At 38.7% G+C, this 24,282-nt stretch overlaps 1 protein-coding gene across 1 annotated transcript in view; it reads right to left on the bottom strand.

The window, feature by feature from the left end:
* The window catches only part of LOC139735044 (transmembrane protein 132D-like), a 74,343-nt gene that overhangs the window by 10,887 nt on the left and 39,174 nt on the right, over positions 1–24,282 (bottom strand). Inside the window, exons 3-4 of the mRNA XM_071645819.1 lie at positions 9,206–9,358; positions 2,428–2,608 (exon numbers count right to left, since the gene is read on the bottom strand). Coding sequence (XP_071501920.1) covers positions 2,428–2,608; positions 9,206–9,358 — 334 coding nt within the window. The remainder of the gene's footprint in view (positions 1–2,427; positions 2,609–9,205; positions 9,359–24,282) is intronic.

The raw sequence follows: 24,282 nt of genomic DNA, 5'->3' as shown, positions 1-24,282 counted from the left end.
AACAGCAGAAAAGATTCAGAGCTACTATCTGCTTTGACTTTAGTGCAAATGCTTTCTGCATGGTTGGCACTATGCTCCCACACATGATAGTCCATGCATGAATCATGATACCAATAAAAACTGAACTGCATAAGACTGCATCAGTTTTTGGAAAAAAACTATTTGGACAAAATAGCACCTGTGCATAATGCTGGTATACACTCAGAGCCCCGGACTTATAAGGGCTTTTTACACTTGCACATTTTTGCTTAGTCCCGTACCAACGGTGGGGCTAAGGGCCCCCCCCCCCCCCTTAGCCCCACCGTTGGTACCAGACTTTCCTTAGCCCACTTTCTGTTTACACTTGTTTTTGCAAAAGTGGGCTAGCCCCACCGATAATCTCGTACTATCTGGCCCTGCAAAATAGCAGGGTTAGCACCGCAATTGCGGTGCTAACCCCGCAATTGCGATGCCAAGCAAGTGAGTGTAAACAGAACGACAAAATAATCTGGGGCTAAGTGACGAAGACGAAGTCCGACCCCCCCCCCCCCCCCACTGACCAATCAGAAACGAGATAATCAAGTCCTGCAGGTGCGTGCGTGTACTTGTACAGTGCACAGTGTAATCATGAATACTCATGTGGTTTGGAAAGTACGGGGCTAAGAAATATGAGAGTAAAAAGGTCAATTTTCTCCTCAGCCCCGGACAAGAGCTTAGTACGGGATTTATTGGCGAGTGTGAAAAGCTGAAAAAATTGGTACGGGACTAACGACAGTCCTGGGTCAGAGAAAGTACGGGGTTAAGAAACACAAGTGTAAAAAGGGCTTAAGTCAAATATCTTTCTCATTCAGCACAAAGTAATAAAACTAATCTGTGATTTCCCTGTGAAAACTTCATGCACATTGATAACAAAATCTTTGTTATCCTTCCTTTTTTAATTATAAATTTGTATTGGTCGTGTTCGGGAAGACTCAAAACATAATGAATGCCTTTCTCCATGATATGTATGCCAGGTGCAAGTAGACGAAAGAACAATACTAAAAGCATTTACATGTGTTTATCAATAATGAAATTAACATGTAAGACAACACATTTTGAGATTTTTAAACTTCTTTTTGTAGTAGACATGTTGAAAAAGGACTATAAAACATATGCATTTCAATACTCCATAACTTTATATGAGCCTGAGAATTTTTGAGTTGCAGACGATGATGACAAGAAAAGAAGAACTGCCACTAGAAGAAGCAAGAAGAAGAAGCTTTAACATGAAGAAGAAGAAGCTTAACAAGAAGAAGCTTGAACATGTTCTTTAAACCCCCCCCCTTTTTTTTTTAATCATACCAAATCATCCATACTGGATATGCCACAGCTAAAGCATTTTTGATGATATTTGTATTGGGCATATGCCAGCTGTAAATGCTTTCTTCCATGGCTGTAATAGAATTCATCTGATACGATCTCATCACTAATTTCTACAAAAGGAGCCATCTTGCAATGAAGCCAGACATACAGATAAAAGGAAAGAAAGGAATATACAATACACTGTTTCAACTGCATACCTCTTAAAATGTGTTTCTAATAGCAGTATTCCCATAGCATTTCAAGGTTACATCCTACGCTATGTTCTTTTTCTTCCAAGAATTTATTACTTGGCAGAACAATACTACACAGATCCTCTAACGTCGAAATAAACAATGAAAATGAGTTTAGGTGCCAACTGCCATTTTCCCACGTCCCTACATACACACAAAAAAGAAAAGAAATTAACTTGGATCAACCCCCCAGAATTTGGAATTTTATTCTAGATGATACAAAATGCTGAATATTGAACGTGGAAACTGCCAAAGAAAACTCTTATTTCTAATGAATATCTCTATGTTGCTTTCCACAGTTTTGCTGTCCATACCTGTTTCTATAATCTTCACTCCCTTATGGGCAGCTATCTTTATTTCCAAATCACCCAAGCGTTCTCTGTTCAATGTACAAAACTTACATTCATTACTCTTTGTACACATAGATTCAGATCTGATATTATAGTCAATGTGTATTATTCATACCAGAAGTTATCAGATAACTTCATCTCTTCAAGACTTGGAAGTGCTATCATAAACTCTAAGAAGAAACCTGAAACTATTAAAAAGAAACATTTGGCCACTGACAATCAAAGAGTTTCAGTTGTAAAAAAACAAAAAAAAAAGTTAAAATTTTACAAGGTTGCATTCATTTGCTGACAAAAAAAAAGCACACTGATGTACAGTTAAAAAGATGTAAAAAAATCAAAGATGGTATCATGTCATTAACAAAATAATAGAAATAAAGCAACTCCCTCACCATTCTCCCTCCCCCCCCCCCAAAAAAAAAAAAAAAATCATGATTCTAGCTTGGAGATGCAAAGTCAAGCAAATTGCTTGACCAATCAACGAAAGTAAACCAGTGATGACCTCTGACCTTTGGGATGGGAACTACGGCCTGGATCCAGCTGTCTGAGGTTGTGATGTCCGTGCCGAAACGGGACGCCCTCGCCTCCCCTCCCAGGTTGCAGTCAATGCGCCAGTTGATGACACGCGTGGTGGCCGTGTCGTTCAGCACTTCAAACTCAATCACAAACAGCAGTGGATTCTCCTCCGGGCTGCCATCGTTTGGTAAGATGCATGACAGAGGTTGGAGAGAAAGGGAGAGAAGGGGGATAACAACCAGACGAGAGAAAAAAAAAATTAAATAAACAAAAGTGAAGAGTCAGAGATGAGCACAAAAAAAAAGTCAAAAAAAGAAGAAGTAGAGACATGCACTGGTGTAGCTAGTCTGAACTAAGCAGACTTCTGCTGATTGCTCTATCAGTTTTAAGTCAAATAAAAAGTCACACAGTTAAGATTTGAGATTGTAGTTCATTTCAGGTTGGCTGGGAGACAGGCGCCAAGAAATAACTGTGGTATATATCACCATGGTAATTCCAATGTAAACGCACTTCATGAGAATCAAGAATAATCCAGTCAGAGGTATTGCTGGTTGTGTGTTTTCTGGCATGCATGGAGCGTGGGTGAGATGGGAGGACTATCTCGCAGGTTGGAACAAACCAAATCCTGCAAATTTCACTGGAAAGTCTTTACAAACTCGTGTAGTTACGTTCAGACGGTGATCCTGAATTGTGAAAATAAGCTAACTTCCAGGATGAGCTAGTAGTTAAGTATGGGGCACCAAGTGTCGCATGGTCTCTTTCGTCATGAAATTGTTTTTTCATTGACAAGTGACAACGTCAATTTCTTTGCCGAAATTGTCATTTCGTTGCAAAATTGTCATTTCGTGACGAATTGTTTTTTGTTTATTGACAAGTGACAACATCAATTTCATTGCCAAAATTTCTTATTTCGTGACAAAATTTGACATTATCACTTGTCAACGATTAAAAAAAAATTTTTTGACGACACTAAGTGCCCCATACTTTACTACAAGCTAATCCTCGAAGTTAACCTGTTAAAGACGGGTCCCGAGAATACTCAGAAAGGTGTCTATGGGAAATGCGTGTTATAGCATAATCAGTCCGTCCTCGACTGGTTAAGGATCACTGTCTGAACGTAACTTTTGTGAGTCTCTCTGGGAAATGAACACATTTGAGTATAAAGTATCATAAGATATTTGACTAAGTGTCCCCCCATATTGTTTGTCAAGGAAAAGACAGCAAACATAACAAGCAAAAGAAGATGGTGTCTCATTACAAGAGAAATCTACATTTTGATGTAAAAGGATTGAAAGAAGAATTTAAATTTTCCTGAAAATTGAAAAGGAATATGTACACTTGTATCTAGATATTCTGAAACATTCTAAAGGGACCATGGGTTCATAAATGTTAATGTTTAGGTTATAGTACAGGTGCAGTATACAGTAGGTGAACTCAAAAACACTCAAAACTTGAGCAAATTATGTGAATATTTTACCCTGATGAAAATGCCACTAAAATCTAAATTATGCCATACTTACCTACCTACTTTTAGACCTTTCAATGATCGCGAACAACATCGAGATGGTGGAAGATGAATTTTGAGCCCTTCTGAGAACTATATTTTGGCTTTAATTTATTGAAAATCAATATTAAGACAGGGCTGCACACTAACCCATTTTTTCTACTGGTCCGACCTGTCTGTCAAACCAGTAGGTATACCCAGTTTTTCCATTTTTTACTGATCAATTCCCGAAAAAGTTACTGGTCCGACAATGATTTTTACTGGTCAGGGACCGTCGGACCAGTGCCAGTGTGCAGCGCCGATTAAGATGATGCCTTAATCTGGGCATCACATTTATATCAAGTTTGCAGCTTTCTTTCTTTCTTTATTTTCTGATTTTTTCCTCAGCATCTCGAGATACCCAGCCTCTGTTGTCACCTCACTCATTTCTGATTGGGCCAATACTTGACTGCAGGGACATATGAGTATGGACGAAATGGTCATCACAAACTTTGTTATCCGCAAAATATCTGCGAATGAAAAAATTCCAAAGTCAATTACTGTAACCGCTGCAGCAAGCGTTCCGTGGCAAAGTAATTTACCTGACCCCTTATCCCCCCTCTCACTGGCACACTAGAGGACTACGCATCCCACCAAATAATCGCTCACTCTTCACCTGGCCAGGACGAGGAAAAACAGATGAAATGAAGAAGACGAAGTTTAGGATGAGGGGACTGAGAGAGAGGAATGGTTGGTGAGCTCTGATTGACCCCTACTGTGAAGCCAAGAGAGCCGGGTCACCACGCCTCTTACTCCTCTTCAGTCCCTCTCCTTCTTCTTACCCACCCCCCTTCCCCCCCTTCCCCCTTCTCCACCCCCCCTCCTCCTCACCCCCTTTTCACCCTTCTTCCGCTTCCTACTTGAGAGGTTTCAGACTTTCAAAACAACTCATTCAGAATGATATATCTCAAGCACAATACTTCTGAACCAATTTGTTTTTGAGTCACTGAGTGTTTACACAATACTATGGAACCATGTTTAGAGTAATACAGAGTGTTCAGACATTAAAGGCATAATTTACCATTTGCAGATGAAACAAAAACCCAGCATAAGTGCTTTAAAATAATTCTGAAACATGAGTTAGGGATAGAAACAACCACTGGTAAAATCTGAATCCGTAAAACTGATGTTAAGTATTGTTAAACATACAAAATGTGAACAATAGTTATAATAAAAATGTTTCCGGACTAAACCGTCCACAGTTACGGTTTATTGAGAAAAATACAGATACCTCCTAATATTTTAGGCTTTATCGCAAAAAATTTATATGATAAGATGTTTTGTGGTACAACAGACCTACATATATGCATTAAATGTCATATCTTGAAAATTTTTTAAATCACTGTTCCCAAAGATAAACAGGACCTTTAACATGACTGTCCCATGGAACCTTTGATACAATTACACTTGTGTGATATAGGTCCTACATGCACTATGACTGAAGCTAATACATGGCCAAGTTTGACCTCTTTGTGTTTCAGAGGTCAACCTGTCCATTGTCCAGAATTTTGGCAAAACTTGGCTGATAAACACAGGTGAGTTGTGACTGTCAAAACATGATTTGACAAACATCTTTGTGAGTATGCATGGGTTCAAATTTGCTTGTAGACTTTTATACAAAATTAACTTGAGAGCATTTCAAAATAACATGTTGCTAGAAAAATTTACGAACAAGTTTTTGGACAGTCTAAAAATCCTCATAGCCTCCTCCTCTTAGCATCCAATCAGTCCAATCTGGGTCAAGGAATGTTGACTATAAAAATGATCTAAATGATCTAAATCTCATTAATTACCAAATCATCCAGACAGAGCGTTGTGTCTAGTGTACCGCAGGTACAATCAACTAGTACAGGCATCCCCTAACCTTGGACTCATTATTCTTCTTACAAATAGCTTCTGCACATTCTATTTATGTCTATTCGTATAAAACTGAAGATTTTTAGGGCGAATGTTAGACAGACTTGACATTCAACCTAATTCTATTCTTCCGACTCACATAACAGTAAGCAGCAACTTTTCGGGCTTGTGTTTGTGTTTGTGTTTGCGTTTTGTTTTGTTTTGTTTTTTTCTATTTGGGAGGCATACGGGTGACAAACTGAGATGCTGGGATTTGTTGGGATGGATCAATCCATATTCTACATTTATTTAAGTATGTCCTGTATACTTCATGCCCATGTTATATCATACCATTTTTTTTTGGGGGGGGGGGGGAAGGGAGGAGGGGGACACAAATTTCCACATTTGTCATTCTTTCTTCTCCTTCATGTTCCACAAAATTGGGGCAGAATTCTGATCCCCAATCCCACCTAATATTACCTTTCAATTTCTCTCTCCATCTGATCTTCTTTCTTTTCGTCGCTCTCCATCCACCTTCCTCTCTTCCTTTCCCTTCTTGTTTCTTTCCTTCTGTCCGTTCCTGTCCTCTGATCTCTCCGTCTCTCTCTACTATAAATCATCTAACTTCCCGCCACCCCTCTCCCTGTCTCCTTACTCTTTCCTCTCTTCTGTTTCTTCATTTCCCAATCTCCCAGCGGCCATCTCCGATACCTCCCTCCCAGCCGCAGATCATGTGACTTCAATTACCTCTCTCTGATTGGCTCGGCTTGGGTTACGCCAAGGGGAGAAACTGAGAGCTGGCCATTCCTTTCTTCTCTCCCCTCTCTCCAGTCATCCTCTTTTTTTCCTTTAAAATACCGTATTATTCATTTCTTTCATAGATACAGGTACTTTTTTTTGGGGGGGGGGGGTCAGTACAAGCTGGCAGCAGTAACACGGACCAGGTGAGTTGTAGTCTCTTCATACAGCAGGAGGTGTTTGGGATGATACATCTTAAATTTAGTCTCTGAAATATAATCATTAGTGACTAAATATTTGAAGAAAGGTCGTGGACAAACCCCATAGCTACTCTACCCACATCAGTGAAAGACTCTGTCAAAGGTTGCAGATCTCCTAAATCATTCCAAGTAGATCTAATCAAGATGATAAATCAGGGTTTTCCCTTTTCTAGTTTTCTTCTTTAACTATTTTGCCAGCTAGGACCTGCTTTCCACATGAATCCCAAAAATTATCTTCAGGAGAAACTACTAGTGCTGGATTCTACCTTACTGATTCCTGGATGTTTGTTATATGGCTTGACAAATATTGCCACAGTGCTCCTATTAAAGCTAACCCAAACTGAACATCCACTAGAGCTGATGTGTAATCTAAAGAAAAGTCCAAACAACACCTCTACTTTTCTCATCTCCACTGCCAAGCCAAGCTCCACGTTGCTATGGAAACCATCCACATTCATTGTTCCTCTTTGATGACCATCATCAATTCATGCTGGTAATGTTGTATTTGGATAATGGCAAATACCAGCTCCACAAATTTTCTCAGATTTGTTTTTTATTATCATTTTGATAGTACGATAGCAGGTCATAGATTTTCCCCAGAATCATTTATAAAAATAAAGTGTTATAAATGCATACAGATAAATAGATTATCAAACTTGGACATGGTTGATCAAATCAAATGGTATGAAATGTTTAGAAGCCTCTATTCACAGATCTATTTATACTGTATATAAATTTTGTGAGGTTTTTATTTTCACGTATTTCACACATCAAGTGCTATTAGTGAATCTATTAATAACAAGCAAAAATATTAACTCTGATATTGGCATTGTGTACATGTTAATTTCTCTGCTCATTACTATACTCCACAATCGCAAATTTAACCACTTGTGAAATTGCCAGGAAGTCCTAATTTTGTGAAAAATTAGACAGGAAATATACGGCATATACAGTACTTCTAAACCAACCATATGACTATGATACCACAAAGTTAGGTCACTGGGTGAACGCAAGAAGGAAGACGGCAGAGCAAAATGGTGTCTTGAAGCGAGGCTAGCACTCATTGCTGACCGACAAACTCTTCTCCCATTCCACTGCACACTTTGCAACATATGGTTTCATTTTCAGCTCCTTGGGCTCTCAATCTCTCCCCCCTCTCTCTCCAGCTTTAAGTCCCCTCAAACATTCAATTTCTTGCCGATGAAAATGAGAGTTCAGTCTACGTGTCCGACCCCCCTGCTCACATAATACGAGTGGAGCATCGTGTGCTCACGCTTCTCTCCGCGGAGCTTAAATGTGCTGGCTCCATCTCTGATTTCACCTGCCGAAATGCCGAGATGCTGATTTCCTTCATAGAACGACGAAACCTCAAAGTTTAATAGGTTCAGTGGAGATTAACGAGCTGTCAAGCCGGCAGCATGGAGCATTAGCCAAACACTTGTCTCATGGTTACACACAGATTTGTTGTGTCAACAAATGCTTGTTGTGAAACTCTCACAATGTTGAATAAATATTATAATAGCAGAGCAAGTGGCATAAATTATACAACCTATCTCCCAGCAGGAGAAATTTCTTACATCTTTTATGTCTTCATAAATCATTTTAAGCCTCACGCACAACCAACTTTGACAACTTTCATCTTTATAGCGATTGAAAGTATTTCCATTCTGCCTAATTTGGCTGGCAGACAAACAATGTTACACTCGGTCAAATTTCAAATATCATTGTGGCTGTTGATACCGATGGAATGCCTATGGCAAGGTCTTCATATGCTTGACAAAAATTGATGCCAAAAATTTAAATAAAAAGTTCTAAATTGTAGAGCACCAGAGAAAAACTGCTGCTGATACCCTTGGTTCTCCTCGAGTTCAGGAGGCAAACTCTTTAATTTCTTGGACTAAAAGGATGATGTTGAGAGAGCATTTGTTGTTGTTTGGTTTCTTGTTGACTTTTTTTCTGGGGGGGGGGGGGGAGGGACAGCATTTGAAATGTGGTATGCACAATGCAGCCTGCTTTGTCATGACATGAGTTCTTTACTCCAAACTGACATTCATAGAATATTACTTTTTTTTTTACATTGCTTAGTTATCTAGACTTGAGAAATTCAGAGTGAATTGAATTTACTGGCTAAGAGCAGAATTCTAGATTCCTCAGCACAGGATGACAAACAGCATCTCTTGTTACAAGTGAGAAGACTGTACACAATGCAATATTATGCGGAGGAAAAATCTACCTCTTACGTGATCATTGCACAATGCTGTGTTGAAGGGATATTTCCAGGTGAAACAAGGTTTAACTGATGGTAACATTTTGTTGCGAGTGAATTCTACCATTTCTATGATCTAACAAGTTCCATCCACTTGCTACTATCACAGTCGTTGGCTCAGTGCATACCTGTCAGTCCTGCTGCTACCTGAAGCACCCCCAAGGCCCTCAGCAGTGACCATTGCAAACGTCCCTCTCTGCTTGACCATGGACAGCACCGTCCACTGCTCCTGTGACGTTGACCTCACGGATACTGCTGAAATGCCCTTCCGTGCCTTGGCTCTGTAGATGAAGAAACACACAAGATGAAACTAGTTTAGAGAGGTGATAATACAATACTTGCTACTTTCTGGAGAACTGAACTTTTCTTATACATGTATATGTTATCAAATGCAGTGTGTGAGTCTGTTTATGATTGGTAGTACATTATAATATTCACTGCTACAATAAACAGATGCAGCTTCAAAGGCATTTCCGCAGAAAGAACATGATTTATCTTGCATGGGACTAAATAAAATGCATTTAGAAGACCAACTGCACTCAGGGACAAGTTCCTGGTCAAGTATACCCCCCCCCCCCCTTGCATGTCATTTTGTTGTTGCTGAAGGTTTCATCTACTTGTTATAATTGAACTGATGTTACGGCTGGCAGCACTCAAGTTGTTGGTTTTTTTATCATCCACACTACTTAACCTAGATGGAGATTTTTGCTTATATTAACTCAGTAGTGATGAATGAATAATCAATTCCCTGTTGTTGCAAGAGTAATTTGTTTTTTCAACAGCTTTTGATGTTCCTTTTAACTAGCGATGAGTCAGAAACATAGGAAGTAGTTAAAGGACAAGTTCACCTTCATAGACATGTGGGTTGAGTGAATGCAGCAATATTAGTAGAACACATCAGTGAGAGTTTGAGGAAAATCGGACAATCCGTTCAAAAGTTATGAATTTTTGAAGTTTCTGCTCAGTCACGGCTGGATGAAAAGAGTACTATAGCTTGTGATGTCACATGAGTACAACGATATAAAGAAAGAATAAAGAAAATTCAACATATTTCCATTTTTCTCGCATAACAAAAGAACACTCGACATCTCTCTTTCAGAAGGCAGGGGGAATAATATTACCCTTAACATACGTCAGTAGCAAGTCAAAGAAATGTGCACTTTATTCAAAAAGTAAAGTTTTGTAAAATTCTCTTTTTATTTTCCTTATATAGTTGTACGCATGTGACATCATACACTGTAGTAGTCTTCTCTTCCAGCAGTGACTGCCCAGATACTTAAAATATTCGTAACTTTTACACGGATTGTCCAATTTTCCTCAAACTTTCACTGATGTGTTCTACTAATATTGCTGCATTCTCTAAATCCTTATGTGTATGAAGGTGGACTTGCCCTTTAACATGATCCAACTTGAACTAAAAGTCCAAACTGCTCAGACAGTCTGTGTGAGTTTACTCTCCTCATTGTATTACGATGCCAGTTGGCAAAAGGGCACAGGGGCTTGTAAGCAGAGAAGCTCAGAGGGTACTGGCTATAAATTTCATGAGGTATTTACACTGATACAAAATGACAAACTTTTGCTAAATGACTAATAGTAATAAAGATTGACAAAAGTTGTTGAGGACAGCACTGCACTTTCCTTCAAGGAAAATGGCTATTATATCTTTCACTAAGAACCAGGAGTGCATGACCATGTTAAACAGTTAACGAAGTTATACCCTTCTGGATCTGAAGTGATAGTAAGATGTTCTGTTTAGTGACTAGCCATGGGGTAATGCCTCATGAATCCAAAGGGGAATAACTCATATCCTCGCTGGCTGAGATAGCTGACATTTCCCTCCAAATATTTGCCATTGGTGAACAAGGGCACACAAACAGGAAGAATAATTTACAACCAGTCCAGCACCCCTCAGCCTCAATGCAGCCAGTCCAACATCTCTTAGCCTGAATGAAGCTTAACATTTGTGACTTTTTTTTTTTTTTTTGGGGGGGGGGGGGGTCAAGGGGGAGGGGAGGGGAAGAGGAAGGGAGGGGATTTTATAATTCTCTTTTGTAATTCTCCTCCCCAATAACCTGATGAATCAACCCTTCCCAATTACCAAGTGACTCCACCCCAGTGCCCCTTCCCCCTCCCCTCCCCCTCCCCCTCCCCTCCCCCTCCCCTCCCCCTCCCCTCCCCTCCCCCTCCCCTCCCCCTCCCCTCTCCCTTCTCCACGTCTCCCCAACCTAACCCTCTCTTCTTCCTAGAAAGAATAGTTAACTGTATGCTTACTGCATCAAATGTCACGATAGATGTTCTCAGTAGCTTGTCCTGGAACAGCATCTGTAACAACATTTCCTCCTCCTTTCCTTACTTCATTATCATTTTTTCATATATCAAAATGGGCTTTCCCCTCTCTTCCAGTCTTTGATCTTAAAAGAAAACACTCATTGTGTGGAACATGTACATAATTCATAAAAGCAAACCAAAAGTAAAGAACAAGGAAGACAGAGCCAAATCCCACAGCAAGTCCCCTTCATCTGGAAAGCCATTTTAAAATGTCAAAGTATAATAAGAGGGACTATGGTAAATCATGTCTCCTATCCCAATAGATCCAGTTGTTTATTCCTTCCCACTTCCCTGCTTCATTCTTCCTCCTACCTTCTAACCCTGCCCCCATCCTTCCCCTTCTCTTGTTTATATATCTCCCAAAGTTCTGACAGACTGTTTCATAAATCTGTCCGGATTCCTGCTCCTCCTCCGCTCTCTCTGGTCATATCGGTGATTTTTCCCCCGTTTCCGGCCGACTGATAAAGCGGAGGAAAACAGCGACCATTATCTCACACAACTGACTTCTGACCCACTTTGTGACACAGAACATCTTAACTTCTCCTCTGTGTCGTCCCAGTAACAGCATGCTTCCAGAAGCCAAGCTGTTCTCTGAGGAGAAAAAAACAGATGAAGACTTCCAACCTCCCTAAGTGGTTGATGATGGTAGAATGACATGAGAGGCTTATCTCATTGCCTCGCTCTCACATTCAAGCTGACAGCCCCCTACATCTGCCAAGATATGAAACTACTTTCAAAGAAGCAAAAAATCCCTGGAGGTCAAAGAGGATGGTATTGTAGCCAAACTAAAGTGTATTTATACTTTTGAACTGAACCAATACACAAGACAATTCCCGTGTCTCAACTTCACAAAATGTTGTCAGTTAATTATCTCAGCACTTGCAGAATTGAGGTAACCTATGTTGATAAGAGTGGCATGCTGTATCCACCACATATTTAGCAAGTCCAATTTTTTTGTGAGTCAGGACTTCCAGAAAATTCTGTGAGCAGTTAAATTTGTGATCTCGGGGTAAAGTAATAAAATAGAGAAATGTATGTGTGTTAACAAGATGGCATTTGTGTCGGGATCAGAGCTAACATTTTCGTGTGTTGTTTAATTCATGAAAAGCAACCAACTTGCGTAATTCATAAAATATATGTCACGTACAGTAAATCCATGAATGTTGCATAGCATCACTACCCTTCTGGACTTTGGTTTTTTTTCATGAAGACAATATGCATTCAAAGATGAGAGAACAGTATATTAGTCGTGCATGAAAGTTATTCATCAAATATTCTTCAAATCAGTTAATTTCTTAATCCAACACTGAATCAAAATCTTGAGAATATTTTGTCTTCTGTCTGCAGTGTTTTACAACGAAAGCTATTCTGCTTGAATGCCAATTGAATTTGCATTGACAAACATGTAGAAAAACACAGACTGGCTTTGTTGAAATCAATTCCTATCCCTGTTCCTATAAAGATCACTATTTACTAATTAAATGCTATTTACTATTTTCTAATGTATGATAGTCTGAGACTCCAAATACCATTCTGATGTATCAACCACGAAGATAACTTTATAATAAATAGATATAACTTGGCATAATTTGTTGAATTTGCTGAAACATTCACTGCTGTAATTGTAATACATCAGTTCTAAATAACTAACCATTCTAACAGCTAACTTCCCTTGTAATCACCCAAACCCTTTATACTCAGCAGTTGTGACACATTTATTAGACTCCTACTTCTCATTATCGGCTCTCAAATGAATTAGCCACTAATTACGCACTAGAGTACTCATCTTATCCAAGAAACTTCTTGTAATAAGCTGAAATTAATTCCAATTCATCTGATGACTATTCCATCCAGCGTCTCCAGGCGATAATCTCTCCTAATTAGCATGCTCACATTTCAACTTTCTTAAAGTTCTCATTCACAGGAACTTGTTTCTATTTGTTTGGGGTTTTTTGTGTGTCTTTTATAATGGCTGTTCAACATAGGTAACATACTACATTGTGTTTCACATGACTTTGACAATGAAAGTGTTATAAAACATTCTGTCGGTAGAGATGTTTTAACTCTCACTGCACTGTAAAAACATCGGTGTTAGATTTAACACCATGGGTGTTAAATCTAACACCGATCAAACTTCAATAAAGGACCACACCCACAGGTGTAGAAAATGCACTGTGATGGTGTTGAAAAGTGTTCACCTGACACTTCATGGTGTTAATTTGACACTGTACCTGGTGTTATTTTGACACTGTACTGGTGTTAATTCAAAAATGACACCACATGGTGTTGATTTGATATTTGTTGGTGTTAATATCAATGGTTTAACACCCTTCCAGCTTCAATAAGAGACCACACCAGCTGGTGTTACTGTGGTGTAAATTTATTTTCACATTTTTTCAAAAATCTAGTATTTCAATGTAAAATTCTTGATTGTCTTGTTTAAATAAAAAATCAACAAGAAGTGCAGTTACTAAGAAACTCTTCAAAAAACAGTTTTATATTTGGAAATGACACCCGGAGGTGTTAATTTAATACCATAAATGAGCACCGAAAATTTAACACCAGCTCGGTGTTCACTATTTAACACCGGACTTGTTGCAGTGTGAGTTTGTTGCTTTACTTCACATCAAGTAAGTTAAACTGACATGCTTAAAGAGTCAATACTGTTTGAGTGAAACCTTCTCTTAGCAAAATATCTGAATATCTAGGATATCGCCCAAAAAAGTGAGTCATAATAATAAGCTCACAAGGCATTTTAGTTTCAAACAAAGCTAAATCAATCTATTTAGCCCTTTCTCAGAAATGTTAATAATGGCATTGTTATCCTGCAGTCCTGAGACTACTAAGCATTTCATTCATGTTACCGATGAATCTAGAGCTCACGTACAGCTCTGGATATCACAGGGTAATTTGGTCAAACTACTTTTTCATAACATAATATTTTCATACAGTGTGTGCATGCTGGAAAGTTCTCACAAGAAAGCTATATTTTCACAGACCAAAACTTTAGCAAACAGCATTTTGCAACAATAATATAATTCTCACATACCCCTATCTCTGCTGGTACTTCTGAGCAAATGTTGCTTTGAGTAAAGTTATAATGTGATTTCAAAAAATCAAACAATCGGAAGCAATTTCTAATAATAGAATCGGATTCACCAAAATGGTTAGAGCATAAAGGCCATTATCCCAACCTACAAAGCTTTAAACCCTTTAAGAGGACATTCTGGTATCTAACACTGATATCACTGCCCGTTAAAGGTTTCCCCCATCTTGACAAGGATGGATGCAACCTTTAAGGAGTCATCAGGAAGACCAGACACTTGGTGAGGAGTCACAGGTGTAGAAAAGTTCATGTCTGACCTCGCCTCTTAATGACCGCCAAAACGCACATGGATTCAGAGACAAATTCTCACTTGAGATCACAAACATCGCGAGAACACTTCGTACATCCCCTCGGTGGGGGAACAACCGCATAATTGATTTCCACGAGAGAAGAAAAGGATCTCTTTCAGACTACGGTAAGAGATCAAAGGGGGCAAGGCATTAACAAATTGTGAATCCCATAAACTCTTGTACTTTTCAGCAGACAAGAAAGGCAAACCTAGCGTAAGGTGCAAGGAAGACTAGTGTCCTTACATTGACATTAAGTTCTCATTAAAAAAAAAAAATGTAGGGTGCTACATGAAATGTGGGTGGGCCTGTGGATGGGGGTGGGGGGATAGGCAGATGGTTTATTTGCTCACATTTCCCCATCATCCAACAAAATTCTTTCCAATTCACTGTTTCTCATTCTTCTCTGTATTTCTTTTCAAACTATACTTATTATTAATACTTCTCTGACTGCGCTATATGATTCATACCTATCTCTGTCTGTACAATAGACACAAACTTGACAAAGACAGAACAGATAAGCCAAGGCAGTTATTTGATACCTTGACTGTATTCTTTTCCAGAGGGATGTGGTTGCCCTGGGGGACACTTTCTGACAGGTTACACTATTCCACTTGACACCCAGCAAGTCATCTTGCTACATTGTGACAGGACAGTCACAGTGAACCAGGAAGGAGTCAAGTTTGACTTTCCACAGAGACCAGTAGGGAGATGGGTGGGGCTGGGTTTGGGGCGCAGCAGGCCCCCTCACTGCACCTGCTAGCCCGCATTACAGGCCTGGCGGTACCCTGCTGGGGCCCTGAGTGGGTTCCAGAATTGAGAAAATGGCTGACTTTCCAACTATGACAAGCATCACCCATAAACAGTTTCCATTGTTTTTGGTTGTTGTTTCCTTTTTTATGAAAGGGACAAATACACAAGAGTAGAAAATCAGTTAATGATACTTGTTACAAGGAAATTTCCCCTTTTTTTCACACACTTATTCACCACATGAACAAGTTTATCAAGTGATCCTAATGACATAGGATGTTTGAGTTTGGTATAAATCCTTTTGGTTTTGTTTATGTGGGCTTTATACTTCATGACGGAAGAATTTCATAGTGTACTTTTGGGGTTGAAAGGAGGCATCATTATTGAAAGTCACCAGAAACAAAGAAAAGGCAAAAGAAGAAAGAGAGAGGCAATGTGTGTGCGAGTGGTTTTTGATGCAATACGATTTCATACAATACATCCAATTTCATAGCTCCACTGACGCACTTATGATACAATCATTCTGCCCAGAGAAAGCTGAGTCACAGTAAAAACAAAATTGAAGCAAAACAACATAAAAACATCCAGTAATCAATGACTGAACACACAGAACTCTTCCATCAAACACATCAATCATTTTGCTTGAAGGAATAAAAGAATTCACCAAGAAATAACGTCGTCAATTTGACAGATAGACTGAGTGAAAGAAAAACAAGATAGCTTCAGAAGGAAACAGCTTCAAGAATTTGTTATGATTGGACCAGAGCCGGAACAGCTAGATATCATCACTTTCCTTAATAAAATATGATGACTCAATTTGATTGGTTTCAGAAATAAACATTTGGGGCTCGGTGAAAGCCAATAAAATAGTATATTCTCCTTCTGGTAGCCTGTGAATATAACTATACCTCCTCCCTCTATGCAACATTCTAATCTCTAGGTCTATTTTTTCATCCCTGTTTCAGATATGAAATCTAATGTTAGATTTCGAAGAGTGAAAAAAAATGAGTGATCATTTTTCATTTCTTGTATACCAAAAATGCTGCTAACTGACGAAGTGACAAATATCTGAGCAAAGGCAACAGCTAGCACAATACAAACCATCATATTCTAAGAAATTTATAGCTAGGCAGATATCACGTCCCAACATATTTGTAAAATTTTGAAAGCAAAGTGAAAAGTTTCCGCTGAACACTGGTTTATAGTTGTAACTAAAGTTGAATGTAACACACATGAGCTTTATATATCAGCAATATAAAATACATTCGCTGTTTGTTTTCAAGATCATAAAAGAAAACTATTAAAAAAAAACCAACCTACAGAACCAGAAGAGTATTCAGAAGCATGTGAAAAACAAATATTTGTTTTGTCATAGTTAAAATGGGGCACTTTGATCTCAAGTGATACCTCACATCATAGAAATTGTTATCATGATCATAATCAGCATCATCAGGTCTGTGTCATTTGAATCATCATTTTACGTTATATTTGTTAGAATTGAGAGACCCTGCAATAATAGGTGCCATTACAAAGGGGAGAAAGAAAAAGGGGACAGATGGAGCGTACCAAAAAATAAAATGTGAGAAAAAGATATGCATGTTATCTTTACGTGTGCGAGTGTATGTATGTTTGTGTGTGTGTGTGTGGGGGGGGGGTGGGAAGAAATTTGAAAGAAGCTGTTTTCACAAATTTTCGATGAGTTGGAAACATGCCACCGGGGGTTAATTCTCTCTGGGAATTTGTGGCTGCAGTCGCTCGTCGGTCACAATCGGCGCAGTTGTTACACTGACAAACATGCCCCCTGCCCACTTAATGAGCCCTAACTTGTTTTTAAATTGCTTGACTGTATCACGTTCTGGCCTCAGCTTTGATCCCCCACCCTCAAATGATTTTGACTGAACTATTCTGCTCAAAATCATTGTTTGAAGGACAGTAAATCCAATCGAAATGATAACTACCTTTGCTGCAGAGAAGAGGCACCTCATAAATGCAATATTTTCTATAGCATTGATACTCTGAAGGTCTGGCATGAATCATCAACTTGAAGTCTTTTAGCGCTGGCCACGTGATGAGGAGACAAAGTTGTGCAACAGGAGGCTTGACGCTGAATAAAAGCACACAAATACCTCCACAGTTTGTACCATGCTTGAAATTACGTTGCAGTTTTCTCTCATAACTTGAATCTGGTGGCCAATTCATCCCCCCCGTCATTGCTGTTGCTTTTCATTTGCTATTCCTTCTCCCCTCTCTCCCTTCAACCCCCCCCCCCAGCTCCAGCTCCGTGATGATGCTCTCATTGGACCCCATGCCGCACGCAAATTGGCAATATTTGTTGAGTATGCGAGATTCGTTACAACGTAAATTGCAACAGTTTCTACATCGTATCATTGAGCCCACACAGAGAGCTCCCACACCACGGGGAGCTCACACTGCAAATCAAACAAGGGAGAAACTACGAAAGTTGCAAATCTATCGAGGACCAAAAAAGGGTAAAAATAATGAGATATATGAAAAAGGAGAGAGAGAGGGAGAGCGTGATATTACCCCTGAAGCTACCGCAAGTTTATCACGCCCAAACAATCCTCTCATCTAAATTAGATTCCTCAATTTATCATTTCAGAGGCAAATTGAATCTAAATGCAGCTTAGATGGTAAATTGTTGGTTTTTGCCTCTGTAAAATGGCATCATAGCAAGACACACATCCAATAAGCTAGCTTGGCATTTGGGTTTTACACCATTTATTCAAGGTCTGTGCCAGCGAAACAAATTTTTCATGAGACTGGCATTGATGCATTCAAAAGTAGAAGCACTTGAAGAGCTCAAAATTCTACCAAGGACATTGGTTCACAAAATCCACGGAACTGTACATGTACCTTCAAAAATATTCCTAGATTCAAATCACTATCAGGTGCCTGAACAATACCACAAACTGATTACCTCTTCCTTTTATCATGACAAACATATCCTAAAACTTTCATTACAATCTGTTCATAACTTTTTTAATCAACATTGCTTATAAATACTGCGAAACTAGAAACAATTGTGGCATGAAGTTTTCACGAATTGAAGCCCACATAATATTTTGCCGCATGAAACTGTCACAGGCTGTGTTTATCTAACTTGAGAGAGAGAATCACGTTTCAAAACGCGTTTGGAACGGTGTTTGCAAACGTAGTTTGAAACGCGATTCTCGGGGAGCCGCGTTTATCTAACCATTCTACAATCGCGATTCGAGTGGTGTCACTGCGCAGCTGCTTTGCGCCGTTTGACCCGGGAAGTAAAGGTCAACTGCATACCACCAAACATGCCTCCTCAGTCACACACAAATAATGGGCAGAGAGCACAGCCGGAAACAGCTGGGATTTGACCGTGAAATATAAACGCGTTTCAAAACGGCATTGCGTTTATCTACTCACAGAACAGCGATCGTGGTCTCAAACGTGTTTCAAAATACCCTTTGAAAGGTGTTTCAAAACGGCGTTTGTAAACGTGTTTGAAAACATGGTTGCGTTTATCTAACCCATGAAATCGCCTCAAACGCGTTTAGGATCGTGATTCTGCCTCAGAAAATTTTTTAGATAAATGCAGCCACAAACTGCCACTAGCATTCAATGCATTGTGCGAACAATTACTCCTACGTGCATTTTACTTTTGCAAATCTTGGCCCCTTGCAAAAACTTGTGAAGGTTTCATGTATGCAAAAATTTCTGGTTGTACAGAAAACAAACCAAATAGAAAAGCACTCGGACAGCACAGACGCCTGCCAAGCCAGCAACTCATTTCCACCCTTACACGCATGCAATATCCCAAAATAGAAGCATTTATATGTCAATGCACGGTGCCTTGCCCAAGTAGAGTGTGCGCTTTAGTGCACGTATGTAAACCTCCAGTATACGCAGCTTGAACCCCAAGTTCGTTCACCTTACATGCTAAAAAGAGGAAAAATCCTTCAAAAATCCATAAAAATTCCCAGATCACTACCTAAATTGAATGAGGTGTTCCTGGTGTCAATTTCAACCTTTTATGTAAGTTTCATTTTAATCCGTATACAACTTTTTGAGCTATTTTGCAAACAGACAAACCAACGCCGATGATCACTTAACCTCCCCATTCCTTGGCGGAGGTAACAAGGCAACTAGCAGGAAGCAAGGCCAAACCTTGAGATAGGATGGCCTCAAAAACCTAGAAAAGATCAGACCCCGGATCCACTAGAATATCATGGACATTTTTATATGAAGGACACATAATAAAACTTTCTAAAGTCATGAATTTGTAAAGAGTTTTGTCACTCTCTCACACCTGATATGCCTTTTCACACTAATATCAATCATATTAATATCATAATGGCTGTTTGTCAATTGGCTTGACTTTGGATGGTCCACTGAACCACTGCATTCAAGGCAACGCTGATGAATATCCACAGCCTTTATTTTCTAAATTGCTTTTGTCAGAAGACAATCAATCTTTTAAAAATGCCCATGAAACCCATTTCCGGAACAGCAATATCAATCATTCGTTATGGACAACACAATAAAAATAGCAATGATAGTGATAATGGCTTTGGTGAAGATAAGAGATGAGCATCTGCTCTATACACACATTGCTGCATCACTACATGTGATAGAGACAAGTTGCTGTTTTTTGTTTGTTTTCTTTATTCTTTGGTTGTGTGTGTGTGTGTGTGGGGGGGGGGGCTATGCTGTTCTGTCACATGACTTGCTCACACTGACTCTGATGATAACTTTCTGATTATTTATCCCTTTGTCTTCAATGTCTCACAGATCCATTTTACTTTCTCATTGGAGGTCACTCTCGTATAGGTTGCTCACCTCATTGATGTATAAAGTGTTGGCTTTTTACTCTTGCAAATGGAGAATACCCAAAGTAAATTTGTCTAAAAATAATTCTCTGCTTCAGAAGTGGTAATTGCTAGTACAATGCATACACAATGCTGTGTGCCAAAGTTATGTCTAAATTAACAAGGCATTATGATTGCTGCTAATAACAACAAATTCACAATTAATATGTATGGAATTGGCATTATAACTCACAGGATTTACTGTTAGCAATTGTATTAATGTTCTGATTTGTTAGTAGTTGTTTTATTCATGATTACTGCTAGTTATTTATAAGCATTGCCTGCTGTGATGTTGGGTATACATACAGAAATTAGATATTTCTGTAACTCCCCCTAAATTGTTATAACTGTATACCAAGTCAAATAAAATTCAGAAATATGTATGTAATAGCATGTTCTTTTCATTTTGGAAATTTCATGGAGAGAAAAAAAACAACTAAAAAAGCACTCAGATAATACAAATGTGGAGAAACAGGAGGAATGGTTTTAAACAATATTGCTGTTTTCATCCATCACAGTGACTACTTGCATGGTCCTAGTCCCATATATCCATATCAACGTTGCTTGTCATTTTGTCTACATTTTACTAGCAGATATAACCCAGAGTATCACTGTCAGACAGTATTTTAGTAAAAGCATTATCAATGGTAATAAAACCAAAAATGATTCTCATAGATACTTCATGTATAGTTAACACTTCCCCCACTTCAGTCAAGTCTAGGAACTATTTAAAGGCATAATTTACCATTAGCAGATGAAACAAAAACCCAGCTGTAGTGCTTCAAAATAGTTCTATAAATATGTGAGTTAGGGATAGAAACAACCAATGCAAAAATTTGAATCAGTATGATCAATGATACGTATTGTTAAATAAACAAAATGTGAACATTAGTTATGATGGAAATGTTTCTCGATTAAACCGTCTACAGCTATGGTTTATTGAGAAAAATAGTGACATTTCCTTAACACATTTTAGGCTTTATGGCAAAATGTTTATATAGTAGGATGTTTTGTGATACAACTGACCTACACATATGCATCAAATGTGATATCCCGAAATGCCAATGCCGAATCCCAATGGTGAAAAGTACCAGTAAGGGTAGATGAAAATTTTATTTCAACCAAAGCTTTGCACTGCTGAAAAAAAATATCAAAATCTGCTTTAGTTGTTGCCATCAAATAGAAGGTCTGTATTATGAGATGATTCTTCAGAAATCTCTAAAGAGATTCCAAAAAGGTGTGTGTGATTATTTTGCCAGTGATGTTTGAGATTCTAGCTTCAATCAACTGATTAAAATCAAATGCCGCAGCCATAGCATTAGTGCTTGGTTCTATAGAGAATTTTTATCGGCATTTGATACACTAAACAAAGAATGCTTTTATTAGACCCTTGGAGTCATTTACCCATATCTGAAGCCATTTGAAAACAATTTGCATTCAGAGAATACTGATAAAATCACCAAACTTGGGATTGGCTCCCTCAATAAATGCTGCTTGAGATTCAAAAAACAGGAGGGGAACACTTTGAAATCAAGGATGCACAGGATGTGTGAGACCGCTGGTCTGATGGGTGTAGATTGTTTGGATCTATACCCCTCAGTCTCCCCCTTCTTTCTAGAGTTTCCACAAGATATTTATCTACCACATGAATACAGTAGACCTCGCCTAAGTCGACATCGCATAAGTCGACAACTCGCTTAAGTCGACACAATAAAAAAGTCCCGATTTTTGCCTTTGTTATTCCTTGAAAATTTCCTCGTCTTAGTCGACATTTATAAGTCGACAACTCGCGTAAGTCGACCTGATTTTTCAGTGCCAACTGAGCTGAAATACGTGTTAATTCCCTCGTCTAAGTCGACATAATTTTTCGCTGAAAATCTTATCGCCATTCTCTGAAAAAGAATTGTTTTCCCGCTCCGATTCGCTGCATTTCTACTCGGTAATTCGCTAGTGTACGGCGCGGTAGCGTTCGCGCCATGCGTCTATTGTCTTGTATGCCAGAATAGAAAGGGCATACACTCATTGACTGGAGTATTAAATGTAGTACCCAAGGCAGTTCACTTTATCCCTTTTCTCCCTCTCGTTTTTCCCCAAAACGCAAAAATTTTGTACACTTAACTATGTCCCAGTAGGTATTCATTATCCGAACATGAAATGTTTTTGTAAATCCAAATATTCTGACGTTAATTATTCCGAAGCGGTATTAAAAGCTGGGCCCTTTCTAGAAAATTTATTACAATGTAACTAATAATGCAACTAAAACAAAAATCAAATGCAGGTGTATCAAATCACACGCAACTTTTGCATTTAAACGCAAGTGCCTTGCTGAAAAGACTTGCGTCTGATAATCATATGAAACTAGAAAATAATTGTACGAACCTGAAACTCAATTGCGTTTAAACGCAACTCTAAAAATCAAATGCAAGTCCATCAAATCACACGCAACGATGTATCTAAACGCAAGAGCGTTGCAGTTTTGTACGAAACTAGAAACTGCGTTTAAAAACATCTCTATACATCTACGGAAGTGCGTTATTGTTGAAAATACTTGCATTACTTTTTTATTTCGTAAGCAAAATTAGAAATTAAACGCAACTCTGAAAATCCAATGCAAGTCCATCAATCATACGGAAAGCTGAAAGACGTGCGTTTGATAATCATACGAAACTAGAAAATTGTAGGGAATTTTTTTTGAACTCAATTGCGTTTAAACGCAACTCTAAAAAACAAATGCAAGTCCATCAAATCACACGTAACGCTGTATTTAAACGCAAGAGCGGTGCAGAGAAGACTTGCGGTTTTTGTACAGAACTAAGAAACTGCGTTTAAACGCGTCTCTAAACATCTACGGAGTTGTGTTATTGTTTAAAAGACTTGCATTATTTTTTATTTCGTAAGCAAAATAAGAAATCAAACATAACTCTGAAAATCAAATGCAAGTCCATCAAATCACACGGAACGCTGAAAAGACTTACGTTTGATAATCACACGAAACTAGAAAATTGTAGGGAACTTTTTTAAACTCATTTGCGTTTAAACGCAAATCTAAAAATCAAATGCAAGTCCATCAAATCACATATAACCCTGTATTCAAACGCAAGAGCGTTGCAGAAAAGACTTGCGGTTTTTGTACGAAACTATACGAAACTGCGTTTAAACGCATCTCCAAACATCTGCGGAAATGTGTTATTGTTTAAAAGACGCATTATTTTTCATTTCGTAAGCAAAATTAAAAATTAAACGCAATTCTGAAAATCAAATGCAGGTCCATGAAATCACACGGAACGCTGAAAAGACTTGCGTTTGATAATCATACGAAACTAGAAAATTGTATGACATTTAAACTCAATTGCGTTTAAACGCAACTCTAAAAATCAAATGCAAGTCCGTCAAATCACAAGCAACGCTGTATTTAAAAAGCAAGAGCGTTGCAGAAAAGACTTCCAGGTTTTGTCCGAAACCAGAAACTGCGTTTAAACGCATAAAAATTTACGGAAGTGCGTTATGGTTGAAAAGGCTCGCATTATTTTTTATTTCGTAACGGAACTTTCGCCGTGACCGAACTTAGTCTGCACTTGCAGAGGAAAGACATTGCAACATTCACACGTTTCAAACTGCCGAAACGCATGCTGCTTCACAAAATGTCAATGAAAAAATGACAACGAATTATTGTTAAAGTTCGCTATGCCGAAGGTTTAAATCTCAGTCCAAAATTAAATTAGTCCGACAATGGAAAGAGGTTTGTTTTTACGAAGGTTATAGTAGTCCGAAAGATGTCGTTTTCAAACAAACTTTTCTTCTTTTTATTTCAGACGGGCCCGCGCCGTACAGAGCGGTATGTTGTGAATCGGAGCGCGAGAACAATTCATTTTCAG

The sequence above is a fragment of the Diadema antillarum genome, unplaced genomic scaffold (genome assembly GCF_040938485.1).
Source record: "Diadema antillarum isolate AM-2024a unplaced genomic scaffold, OU_Dant_1.0 seq00000562_RagTag, whole genome shotgun sequence".
NCBI lineage: Eukaryota > Metazoa > Echinodermata > Echinoidea > Diadematoida > Diadematidae > Diadema > Diadema antillarum.
This window is presented reverse-complemented; position numbering and strand designations above follow the sequence as displayed.